Source organism: Solanum stenotomum, chromosome 5 (genome assembly GCF_019186545.1).
Source record: "Solanum stenotomum isolate F172 chromosome 5, ASM1918654v1, whole genome shotgun sequence".
NCBI classification, from domain to species: domain Eukaryota; kingdom Viridiplantae; phylum Streptophyta; class Magnoliopsida; order Solanales; family Solanaceae; genus Solanum; species Solanum stenotomum.
The window spans coordinates 33,719,197-33,732,763 of NC_064286.1; the positions used below are offsets into that span (position 1 = coordinate 33,719,197).

Genomic DNA, 13,567 nt, shown 5'->3' on the forward strand with positions numbered 1-13,567 from the left:
CTATTGTGGTATCATCTAGGATGCATTCCTTCAGAGTCTGTAGTAGTGAGAGGAGTTCATCGATCTCCCAGTATTTTAGCACTTGGTGCCTCAGTAGGAATCAGGGCACCTGGTGCATCCATTAAATCAATAATCAGTCATTACTGCTGAATCATCGCATAATCGTGCCGACAATGGAAGGAGGTTTCCAGAGTCATGCTCAAACTGGGTGCTTCCAGTTCTACCTGAACTATTTCCACAATTCCCCTTTGCTTCATTGTTGTAGAAAATTGGTTCTTCCCTCGAAATCCATGTATTGGCAGTTCATGAGTAGCAATAACTGAACCTGATCCTGTCCTAGTATCAATAGCCCTTACTTCTGATAATTGATTTTTTCCAGCAACAACTCCTAAAACCAGATCTGATTGCAAATACATTTGACTCTCTGGAGAAACACCTAGGAGTTTAGCTTCTTTATTCGCATTCCCATGAGCAGCAGTAACTGAACCTGATCCTGTCCAGTTCCATGAGCAACAGTCCCCAATTGCTTCTGTATTGGCAGTTCCATGAGCAGCAGTCCCCAATAGCTTCTGTATTGAAATGAAAGTACCGCCTTCTGTGTACCCCTGCTCCTCATTGGCCTCCAATAATCGAGAATGCCATGTTTGGCTTTGACTATATCCCTCCAGTACCCTTCCTCATTCTGTCCAAACCACCAAAGCCACTTCAAATGTGAACTTTTGTTAAACTAAACAACAACATAAGAATATCAAACTAATAGGTTCATTGCATCAGATAAGTCATTCTAATCCTACATGATAAACAAGTACTATATCAACATAGATAAAAAATAACAAAGATTCACATATGCAATGTCCTTAGTCAAGATGCATCTAATATGTCACATGAGGTAGGCAATAGGTAGAATATATTACTTTTGTTTACTATTGTTCTATCGTGATCCTTTTATTTAACAGATTGTACAAAATCTATCAGTTTCTTAACTATATAAGTTTTTCTCATTTGATGTCCTTCAAATCTTTTTACTTCTAGGTAATTCGGAGGCAAGAAAGATACGTGGACCTACTTTACTTAAAGATATTTGGAAACTTCCTCCAGGGAAAACAATTGATGTGCCATTTAATAGTCTCAACCAATCTATTGGAAAAGAGGGTCGAAAGCTTGCTAGCTTTCTACGAATTATTGCAAGAACTCCAGAACTAACACCTCTACACGTAGATGATTGGAGAAATTTTGACAATGAGGAAAAGAAGAAATTGTTGGATTTTGTGAGGGTATGGTGTAATTGTTATTATTAAGTACGCAGACTCTATTATACGTGATATTATTTTCTAATTTTTTTCTTTTACTTTTTCAGAAGAAGTTCACTATCCCAAAATGCGGAGAAGACTTTGTCTTAAAGTTGCTAGGAAAGAAATGGAAAGATTACAAATGCCAATTAAAAGGTGACCATATTCCAAAGTATAAGACTAAAGACGTTTTGCTGAAAAATAGACCAAGTCGTATACCGAGAGATCAATGGAGTGGTCTTGTCTCTTATTGGCTTTTCGACAAAGCTAAGGTATCAACAAATCTTAAATACATATTCCTAGTTACTAATCTTCATAGTGTTTAGAGTTTTGTTATGCTCAATTTTTATTTATAAATCATAAGATATCGCTTTATTTTTTCAATGACAGAGACGTACCTAAGCAAATAGAAACAATAGGGCCAAGCAAAATATGCCTCACACGGGAGGATCCAAAAGTATTGCTACATTGATGGATGAGAAGGTAAACCTGTTGAAACTACAAACTATAATATTTTACCCCTTTTTGCCATGTACATATGACATCAATTTTATTATATTAGGCTGAAAATGGTGTAGAGCCTACACGAGCAGAAGTTTTCTTATTAACTCATAAAAAACGCGCGGACAGTAGACCAATGGATGATGATTCTACCAAAGTAATTGTAAGATTTTTTTTTTCTTTTAATTTCTATATCGGGAAATATTTAGAGAAAAAACTTAAAGGCAAATAAATGAATTCAAAACTAGATTTCATAACTATTCTCTGGCCAGGACATGATAAACGAAAAGATGAGCAATAGTGAGGGACCTACTGACCAACCTCCTCACCATGTTGCTTGGAAAGGTGATGTGTATTCCCAAGTGTTGGGAAATGAAAGAAGTGGATATGTTCGTGGTTTAGGACTTGGTCCCACTCCTTCTGTTCTATAGGGTAGCAGATCTTCATTTGGAAATATTGATCAAGAGGATTCATCTAATGATGTTGTACAACGGCTAGAACATGAGATTACTAAATTAAAGGCGAAACAAAATGAAGAAATGAATCTGATGAAGCAAAATCAGGATAATATGCAATTAGAATTACTTCAAATGAGACAATTGATGCATAAATATGCTCCTAATGAATGCATGCCTCAAAATATCAATGGCACCTCAAGTGGACAGGTAACTCGATAACATAAGTTGTAGACATTTTTATAAAATTTAATCGTAATAAGAATATCTTTTACCTAATGTGTTAATATTTATCAGGTCCCCGATGTTAATAGTGGCCATGGACAAATACCATAAACAACAGGTATTACTCATCATTATCCTCACCATATGCATCTGTTTAAAAATATTTGTATGTATTAGTGTAATAATAAGAAAGTAGTTCATGACAAAAAATGGGTAGAATTTTGTTATTTGAGAGAGATTAGCTATCTTTGTCATTTGTTATCCCTGAATTCTATTATAGTGTACTGATTTTAGTACATTATTATATATTTGTGTACTGTTGTTCCTGAGTATTAGGTTTTCAATAGCTTATTAGGCTTTGTTTTATAGCTGAGTATTATTTATCTGATTGCTCAAACAATCCTTTATCACCTCATCCCTACTCTCTTTGTACTAGATTATCGGCTAAGCTTTGATGCCATTAAGCTTCATTATGAACTTTCCAAATGTGGTATATAGTTGCTGCGAACATTGTCCATAAGAAAGCTCGCTATATTTATAACTTCTTGAGTTTCTATCCTCTATATTTACCACCAGATGTTGGCTGGGATGCTAGCTCGACCATTTTTTCTGCCTCATCATGTCTCCTGCAACATACTAACATCTCAGCAGTCTTCTTGAGCATTTTCCATATCAGATTTTTTGATAGTCTGCAAGAGTTATTACAATCTGCACTCTATCATCTTGCTTAGGGGTTTATTGACTGAGAAAATTTGAGATTTTTCCTGATTCACCTAAAGACTAACAATTAAGAACTTCTTCAAAGACATAAGGATTCAGCCTCATGTATCTAACCTGTTCCAGTTTAGCATCACAGAAAATCAAAGATAGAAGAAACCAGCCTAAGATGTATAATTTCAGGCTGCTCCTCTCATTGTTCAGCACCCTACAACCCTTCAAATGTCACCTGATTGTAGTGTATTAGAATAAAAAGAATCCACCTTAATCATTTGCTTCCAAACCTTATGTCCTTCAAGATTTTAAAAAGGAAGTCATAGTTAATACAATGAAAAGTCTTTTCAATGTCTAATTGACAGATGTCCTCAATAACATGTTGGTTCATATTGGCTCAAAAAATATTTGAATTAGAGACATTACTGTCAGCGCATGAAGCTAACGAGAATGTTTTCAGCCCTCTTAACATGACCATCACTAGTTCTAGTTCTCCTGTATGAAATACTAACATGTCATCTGCAAAACACCAATGATTTAAACTGAGGTTCTTATCCAGATTTAGTGAACTTTGGGCATGAACGACATGAAATAGTTTAGTAATCTTGATTCAACAGGCCATGCTTTTATAAAGACATGAAAACACTTTTTATTAGAATCTCCACAGGAGATCCTAGGGGGTTTTTGAGATTTTTTGTATGATATGATATAATTCCTATCTCATGATGTTTTTATCAATTAGATTTCATCTTTTGACACATTTATTTTATTTTTTTAGGCCATACAATATGATGTTCGGAAATTTTGGGATTGGTCTATATAGTGATATTAGTTATTTCGTTCAAATAATATAAGTTTAGTTTTTAAGTTTTGATACTATAGTTTTGATTAATACCTCTTTTTGTTTAGATTTTATGAGATATATTATGTTTATGAATTATAAATATGTTTTTAGTATTTGACAAACCTCGTTTGCTCTAATAGGCTCTCTTTTGATTACAATATTTTTGAATTTACTAGTTATAAACTTCCAAGTAGAATTGTGAATTCGATAATTTTATGACTGGATGTAGTCATTATTAATGGTGGCTTACCAATCGGTTGTTAAAGTTTTTGACTTTTAGCGTCAAACTAAGTGAATTTACTTGCCATAAAAATTGGATGCTAAATGGGGGAAATTAAGATGTTTTCAAAAGGATATTATAGCCTTTATAATTGCCACCAAACTTTTGTCGTTAAAGATATGAACTTTTAGTGGCAATATTATTGAATTTACCAGCTACAAAAATAGACACTACATGAGCATGATTAGTTGTTTTAGATTTGATTTAACAACTATTTTAATTTCCGCTATAACTAATGAATTTAGTGGCCATTTGGTTGGATTTACCGTCTATAAAAATGGACACTACACAAGCATAACTAACTTTTTTGGATAGGATTTACCAACCATCTAAATTGCCGCAACCAATAGCCGCTAGAACAAATGTATTTTAGCGGCAATTTAGTTGATTTTACCGGCTATAAAAATGGACGCTACATAAGCCTAGCCAACCGCTTTTGATTGGATTTGTCAGCCTTTTAAATTGCCGCAATCAATTGCCGCAAAATCGTCTTAGTTTTAGCGACAAATGATGTTGGCTTTACCAACGCTTGTCCTAATTGCCGCAACAGCCTTTGCCGACCCCTGATACAACGGCCAAAGAGCATTGGCTGGTAATGGCTATAGCGGCCATAGTTATGGCTGCGAAAACCATTTTTAATGGCTACTAAATCCCCCTTTTGTTGTAGTGTAATTTGGGACTATTTGACTAGTTTATTCGGCCATTCGCCAACTCTTTCGGCGGATCACCGATTGAGCAGGTGAGTTTGCCCAATTTCCTAGCCTAGGTATATTCTAGTAAAACAATTATAACTTTTTACTCCAAACACATAATAAGACAAACTTGAGTGCATTGGAATGAAGACTCATAGACCTTTAATTTTGCAGGTCGTAAGCCACCTAATTAAATATATTCTGAGAGATATCGGTTTTTGAATTTGATCTTTATTTGAACTCACGAGAACTTATCCAATAGGAATGTTATGAACTTGGCTTTGTTTTTGAGGTCCCTTATGACTCTTGATCACTTTAGATACTCTTGATACACTTTGTAAGGATTTTATAACACATGATAAAGTAGAAAATAACCTGGTTCAATCTCATATACTTATGACGAACTATTCAAATTTTAAGAGTAGAGTTGTGAGGTGCTACAAAATGATTCAGGTCTTAGCTTAGAAATTTTTGGGGTGTTACAATATCTCCATCTTGGGATCATTCGTCCTCAAATGATGGCTGAAATGAGCATGGAAAGGGAAAACATTTACTCTTACTATCTTTCTAACTTTTGAAATTTCCTACTAACATAGGGAGAACTATTTCATACTAAGAGTTTGGAATTTTTTACATCACATAAGTAATAAACTATATGGGTTTGAATAAAGTCACACTCTATCTCAAGTTATTTAGCATGAAACAAGGGTATCTGGGCACGAAGTAAGAATATTACTACTATGCCTTAAGCAGTACAATTGCTAGCTTTCAAGCCTAGAAAAACCTCTAAACCATGCTCTCATTTGTGAATACCGCACCTCATTAGCTGCAACTCATCTCCTACAAGAGCTTAAGAGTACTCTTACCAAGGTCTAAGTTGAATTGGCTGCTCTTACTATGTTTAAGCCTAACTCTAAATGACAAGGTGCTAAACATGAGATTCTTATACTAATCTAAACCACATGATTTAGGTTTTAAACATCTATAGAGAATCTCATCCCAAGAATACTACTCTTTACCACCGCATTCAACCAACCTCGATCCCTAATCAAGAACCACCTAATACATTATGCATTCATCCACTTGTTATCAACACCTCATTCAGACATAGAACTATAACTCATCCTTGGACTCCTACTAACTAATATTTCTAAGAATTTCTCATTCTCTTGTCATCTCTACAATATGAAATTTTAGGCATTACTACCATGAATTGACTAACTACTCTCATCTAACTATTACTCATAGTAAAACTTCATTTCATCCTTCCTCCACCTTTATAACATTAGATGGAATAAGCATACCATCACTACCAACATAAGAAACATTAACCTTCTTCTTCTATCACTACTTAACTACTATCATCAACATCACTCTCTAACTATAAATGCTCACCGAAATAGCTTTAGGGCGAAAGATCATAAACACGATTCATTCGAGAATTCTAATATAAGAATATGGATGACATAACATTAAGCTGCTAGCTATTGAGAATAATTTTTGAATTCATAAGATTTAGCATACTATGAGAAATGAGTGCTTATATGAATCATATCAAGAGGCTGATATGCATAAATTTATGCAGTAAGATTGAGATCACTGAGCTAAAGACTTTGCCCCTCATTTTGGGGATTGAGCATAAATGTGAATATGTCTGAAGTGTATGGGCATAAGTCATGAACACAATTCTTATATTGGGGACATCAATAAGAATTAGTAACAACTAAATTTTGAGAAATACACTAGAGTGTGAATGGATTGATATAACGCAATAACTCTATATGAACACATCATTATATGAGTCTCCACACTTGACTTGGTTTCTCATCTTATCAACTCCCCCATAGGTTGAAGCTGACACATTAAAGTCATAGATCACTCTATCATATCTATACTATTCTAGATTCATTTACTCTAATACTCAAGAAAAACTAATATCATGGCTACAGACTCTCCATATGTAGGTACTACGATTTCTTCAAAGGCCTCTTTCTTAGATGATTCTCTTAACCTCTTCTCAATAGCTTATAAAGTCACTTGGTCTAACTCTTAATAGTGTCATGTCTCCTTCTTAGTTTTTTAATGCCACCTTTCTATGTTCACATCTACCCAACTAGAGGAAACTCGAACTATCTTTAAGAGTCTTGTCATTTTCTATATATGATCCCTTCGACCAACCTTTAAAGGGCAATAAATAATTCTCACATCAGCCTGATCCACACTGACAACTTGATAAAACTATCTAAGCAGTCATGAATAAACAAACCATAAACTTAATTGGAACCTCGTCTGACCACATGCGATCTTAGGTACACCTCTTGATGATGTTGTTAATCTAATGACGTAGCCACACTTCATTGCTCTCAGCTAACGGTCATAATACCACAATTGTTAATTTAATTCCTCATCTACTTTATGTCTAACCTACCAGATCAAATCTCAGGAACAACGGACCATAGTCCACACCGTGGTCCAACAATTAGGAAAAATCTGCGTGCTTTTGGCCCTCAGACCCGACCTACGGTCCGTAGACGGGGTCTCGTGGGTCACTTGTGTGCTAGATTTTAGACGGTTTAATATCTTTCTTCCTTTTCTTTCAATAATTACAAATAACCTAGGCCTACACCTGCATTCCAACAAGTAAGTTGGTAGTTAATCACCTTAGGGTTCCAATTTCACAGAATTTTACAGAGTATCACAACTAAACCTATGAACCCTAAGTCAAAACTTCCAATTCGGCCTATTAACTGGAGTTATTCGGTTTTATTTAACTTCACCCTCACATACCATCAAACCAAGGGTGCTTCTATCATACAATTTCACATCCAAACACAAAATTAATAACCGAAGGTCAAGTTTTAACTTCGTGATTTCATGATACAAAGAATGAATAGTGAATTCAAAGTCAGGGTGAAGTCGTTTACCTTACAAGTAATCGAAGTGGGTGAGTGTGATGATGCAATAGACTCCTTAAACCTTTTTTAGCCCTTTGACACTGAACCCGGACTGTGGAATCATTAGGGAATGAAGAAGAGTGATTTGGGAGAGAAAAGGGTGATTTGGGATTTGGGGAAGTGAATAGGGTCTTGATCTGTGGGATATTGTGATTAAATGGGAGTGATTGAGGGAGAGAAAAAGTTTAAACACGGTTGAGAGGGATGTTTGGACATAGGGGGTTGTTTTAAAAATGAAGGGTTTTTATTTAGAAGGGGTCAGGGTCGGGTTAGGCAAACCCTAGTTTTTGGACCCACGAGACCTCGTCTACAGTCTACGGGTTGACCTATGGACTGTGGGTAGGGTTCGTAGGTCACTTTGACACTTAGAAAATTTTGAGGACTTACCTGGGATCTACGAACGCCATCCACGGTCCGTGGATTAACCAACGGACAATTAATGGGGTCCATAGACCACTTCACAACTGTTTTTCTGCATATTTTGCCTTTCGTCCCTCCACACGTAGCTACCATTAGAACTTTCTTTTTACATTTTCTAGACACTTTTTAGACATGGACTCTATTCTATATCTAGCCAATACTAATATTAAAATAAAACACCTATCTAAAGAGTTTACAAAAATTGAAATAAAAGAAGAAAACTCCTATATCGAAAAGAAAATCTATAGTTTACCAGATTGTACATCTTTGGTTGCCTCCTAAGAAACGCTTGATTTATCGTCGCGACACGACACATGCCCCTTGATTACTCAGACTTCTTCAAGATAATAGGCCTCAATCACTTCTTGCACGCTCTCCAATTTCCCTATGTATACTTTGATCCTCTGCTGGTTCACTATGAACCTTTTTCTCTCCTTGTTCTTGAGCTCGACCCGCTCCATCTGGGAATACTTGAGTGACTTTGAATGACCCGGTCCACTTGGACTTGAGCTTGCCAGGAAACAAGCGCAACCTTGAGTTGAATAGAAGCACCAAATCACCCACATCAAATTCACGCTTTTCAAACTTTTGATCATGATGCTTCTTCATTTTTTCCTTGTACAAGGCTGAACTTTCATAAATTTTAGGCGAAACTCATCAATCATTCATGTCACTCACTATTTGACTCAATGCGGCGCCCCAATCCAAATTCAACTTCTTTAGCGCCCACATGGCCTTATGATCTAGCTCTACAGGGAAATGGCATGAATTTCCATATACAAGTTGGTAGGGAGGCATACCTATGGGAATCTTGAATACGGTGCGATAGGCCCATAGAGCATCATCAAGACTTTTTGACAAATACGATCTTTTGGCATTCACAGTCTTTGCAAGGATTTGTTTTATCTCTCTGTTAGACACTTCAACTTTTTCACTAGACTGCGGATGGTAAGGAGTAGTTACATTGTGACGAACTCCATATTTCTCTAGCACTGCCTTGAAAAATTTATGTCACAACCCAAGTGTACCCCATAGACGTAATATGGCACATAACACCCCTAAAGGCACTATTTAAGCCACTTAGCATATCATCATCACATAAGTAAAGAACAATGAAGAGTAGAAATACATTTTTCATGTCTATAAGAATATTTCATAAAAATAAAGCGGAAGTCTAGACATAGTCTCATTTAGCCATCTATTACAATCAAAATCTCAAAAATAGGGTCACAACCCTCAAGATAGAAAATCCAAAAGTCTAATACAATTAAAGAAATGAAACATCAATAAGCACTTATCTTCGGATCTATGAGGACATACCACAAGCTTTGAACAATAGTCTACCAAGCTTCGAACTAGAAGGAATCATCTGAAGTGCTAGAACCTACACTTTGTAGAAAAATGTAGAAGAAATATGGGTTACTACAAAAATGACTAAGTATGGTAGCTATGCACGAAAACCTTTAAACATGCTAAAAAGGGACCTTTTAGTTGAAAACTATGCACTTTATCAAGTTTAGAGTTCATCATGAAAATTAGTACAAAAGCATAGAATATAAGCATATTCAACATTGTGATCATCATATCATAATGGAAACAAACCATAAGTACCATCAAAGCATCCTTGTGCAATGTAGCAACAAGATCTCATACTCTTATCCACACTAAGGAAAAAATTTTAAGTTACTATAGTCCATAACTCCAACTCTAGTTCATACTATCATAGATGGATTAGCTTTAACCGACATAGAACATGAGAGCTTATTCATGGAATCCGGTGTCTACCCCACACCGAAAAGGGGTGTCCTCTGTCCTACTTGCCTAAGGTAGAACTTAACTATTAGATTAGGTGGATCCACTAGCTAAATACCTATGGGGGCACATAGTTATGGGATAAGGGGATTGCTACTAGAAAACCCGGCCTCTACTAACGTGAGGGCTTCCATCCCAAGAGATTGTACCTAGAAACCTGGGGGCTACTATCGTGAGGGCTTCCATATCATGTTACTATATATATCCAGTTGGTGCTAAGTATCATTTGCACTTGAGTTTATATTAAATTTTGACTTAAATTACTACTTATGGAAGGGTGTCCTGACACTTAATCCAACAAACTCATGCTAAAGCTTCTAGATTCAATAGGGGAGACTAGTCATCAACCCTTCGAATCATTATATGTGACAAACCTTTCACATTGTATGATATTCATACCTAATTGTGCAACTAAGGATAATCATCCCATCAACACAACAATTAGATTATAATATAAGCACTTTATTCTCAAAGCAATCTAGTTGCATACACACAAGTCTCATTCATATAGCTAGTTCTCATGTTATGCCCTCTAAGGGATATAGATCACATGTAACCAATCAATTCTAGAATCACTACATTATATATAGATGGTAACATGAACCAAATAATTAAACTACTAAAAGTACTATTTCATAGTAACTACAATTCACCGAATTCACAAGTCATAAATTAGGGTTAGGGGACATTCATGGATTCATGGAAGATTTCATTATAAAACCACCAAAAAATAGTAATTCAATCATAATAAAAGATAATTAAATCATTTAAGACAATTCTAAGAAGAATCCATGGCATAGATAGAAAACCCTAGGTTTTGGAGACTTTTCATCTTTGAAATTGAGATATTCAGGGCTTCATGGATGAAAAGCTAACCATGAATCAAAACCACCATACCTTAGATGAAGATTCTTCACGAATTTGAGTGGAAAATATGAGTTATTGAGCCCTAGACCATGACTTCTTTTTCTTCTTCAATGGAGGTTTTAGAGAGAGAAATTTTGGGAGAGGGTTTGATTTGGTTTTGGGAATTTACGAATATGCTTTTAGATGCGTTGTTTAGGTGGGAAAAATACTTATATAGTCCTTTAAAATAAGCTTAAAATAACACCACATAATAATTATTTAATAGGAAAATTATCACGGAAACCCTAGACTCAACTGCCAAAGGGCAGTTTCAGGGGTGATCCACAGTTGGGGACCCACGAACCGTGGGTGGGACCACGACCCGTGCTGGTCAATTATGGTTTCCTTGAGAGACTAGATTTTTGGTGTCTCAACCTACAGGGGCAGGCCACGTGGCGTGGACCAATCCACGAAGTGTGGGTCCTGCCCGTGACTACTGCCTTAGGCAGATTCCTCAAGGGCTTCAGCCAGGCTGCCCCCCTACGGGGTGTGGGTTCATCCACGTGGCGTGGAACCCTTTCGTGGGTCACTGCTTGGCAGCCCTAAGGTTCTTTTTCCCCAAGGACTTAAGGTTGGTTCTTGGGGTATAGGCCTTGACCTTATAACACGAAACTATGAATTTTTAAGGTATCGTTAAGGCTCTACTTCTAACGTCAGGCTTTAACTTAGCCTACTCATTTTATGTTAGTAACTACTTTAGTCTCTAACTTTCCCGAATGTTACAATTTATTACCAAATTTGGAACCTCCATCACTAATAATCGCCCTAGGTGTGTGCCAAATTTGTAGAGGATACTCTTTTTCAAGAATGCGGTGACACTCTTACCCTCATATTTTGAAAGCGCAATCGCTTCCACCCATTTTGAAACATAGTCAACCGCACCAAGAATATACTTCATCCCATATGAACTCACAAATAGACCCATGGAGTTAAGGCACCATACATCAAATAACTCAATCACCAATATTGGATTCATATGTAGCTCTTGCCTCTTTGAAATTTCTCCTTCTCTTTGGCAACGGTCGTAAGACTTGGTGAAATCATGAGGATCTTGGTGGAGGTAGGCCAATAATACCCACACTGCAGGATTTTATGAGTAGTCCGAATACCACTATGATGCCTACCAACATGCGATGAATCACACGCCTCTAGTATACTCATCATCTCGACCTCAGGCACACAACAACAAATAATCCCATCAGCACAAATATGAAATAATTAAGGCTCATCCCAAAAGAACTTCTTCACATCATGCACAAACTTTTTCCTTTGGTGAAACGACAAATCTGATGGAACCAAATCGCTTGCCAAGTAGTTAGCAAAATCTGCTGACCAAGGGATAAGATCAAAAGAAGCAGCCAATACCAGTTCATCTGGTAATGCATCATTAGTTTCAGCCCCATCTCCTAACTTGAGCATAACTTCCTTCTCCAATCTGGACAAATGGTCGGCAACTTGATTCTCCGTCCCTTTTCTATCTTTTACCTCCAAATCAAACTCTTGCAGCAGCAATACCCATATAATAAACTTTGGTTTTGCATCCTTTTTAGCCATTAGATACCTCAATGCGGAATGGTCAATATGCACTATGACCTTAGTACCATGCAAGTAGGATCAAAATTTCTTGAATGCGAAAACCACAGCAAGGATTTTTTGTTCAGTCATCATATAATTCTGTTGACCCACATTCAGAGCTTTGCTGGCATAGTAAATTGGATGAAAAATCTTCTCTCACCTCTGTCCCAATACCGTACCAGGCGCTACTCCACTCGCATCACACATCACTTCAAATGGTTGCCCCCAATCCAGTGAAATAATGATAGGTGCTGATACAAACCTTTCTTTCAACTCTCCAAATGCTCTCACACAAGCATCATCAAAATCAAACTTATACTCCTTTATGAACATTTAGCACAATGGGTGTGCAATTTTAGAGGAATCTTTAATAAACCTTCGATAAAAACCCCAAGAAAATTTGTAACACCTTTAACGGAGATAGGTAGTGGATGTTTTTCTATTACCTCAACTTTAGCTTTATCAACCTTATTACCCTTCTCAAAAATTCGATGACCTACAACTATCCCCTCTTTCACCATTAGGTGGCACTTTTCCCAATGGAGCACAAGATTGCACTCTTCACACCATTTTAGTACCTCGGCCAAATACATCAAACAACAAATCAAATGAGTCACCTACCACAGAGAAATCATCTATAAATACCTCAATAGTATCCTCCACCATATCAGAAAATATCGACACCATGCAACGCTGGAAGGTTGTTGGAGCATTACGCACCCCAAATGACATTCTTTTGAAGGTGAAAGTCCCATAAGGACAAGTGAAGGTGGTCTTCTCTTGGTCTTCCGGTGCTATGGAGATCTGATTTTAGCCCAAATACCCATCAAGAAAGTAATACCAACCCTTACCAGTAAGACGATCCAGTATCTGATCCATGAACAACATCCGAAAGAGATCATT

At 36.6% G+C, this 13,567-nt stretch overlaps 1 protein-coding gene across 1 annotated transcript; it reads left to right on the forward strand.

Annotated features, from left to right (window-relative positions):
- Positions 1 to 635: 635 nt before the first annotated feature.
- Positions 636 to 2,581, forward strand: LOC125863874 (uncharacterized). The gene is made up of 7 exons (XM_049543848.1): positions 636 to 642; positions 1,033 to 1,274; positions 1,358 to 1,561; positions 1,852 to 1,947; positions 2,063 to 2,179; positions 2,222 to 2,455; positions 2,543 to 2,581. Exons 1-7 carry the CDS (start codon positions 636 to 638, stop codon positions 2,579 to 2,581), a joined length of 939 nt encoding a protein of 312 aa, XP_049399805.1.
- Positions 2,582 to 13,567: the final 10,986 nt, after the last annotated feature.

Excerpts from the sequence above, each read along its gene's own strand:
- LOC125863874 (XM_049543848.1), top strand. Across the intron at positions 1,275-1,357 it reads AATTGTTGGATTTTGTGAGG|AAGAAGTTCACTATCCCAAA; the intron begins GTATGGTGTAAT and ends TTACTTTTTCAG. Across the intron at positions 2,456-2,542 it reads ATGGCACCTCAAGTGGACAG|GTCCCCGATGTTAATAGTGG; the intron begins GTAACTCGATAA and ends AATATTTATCAG.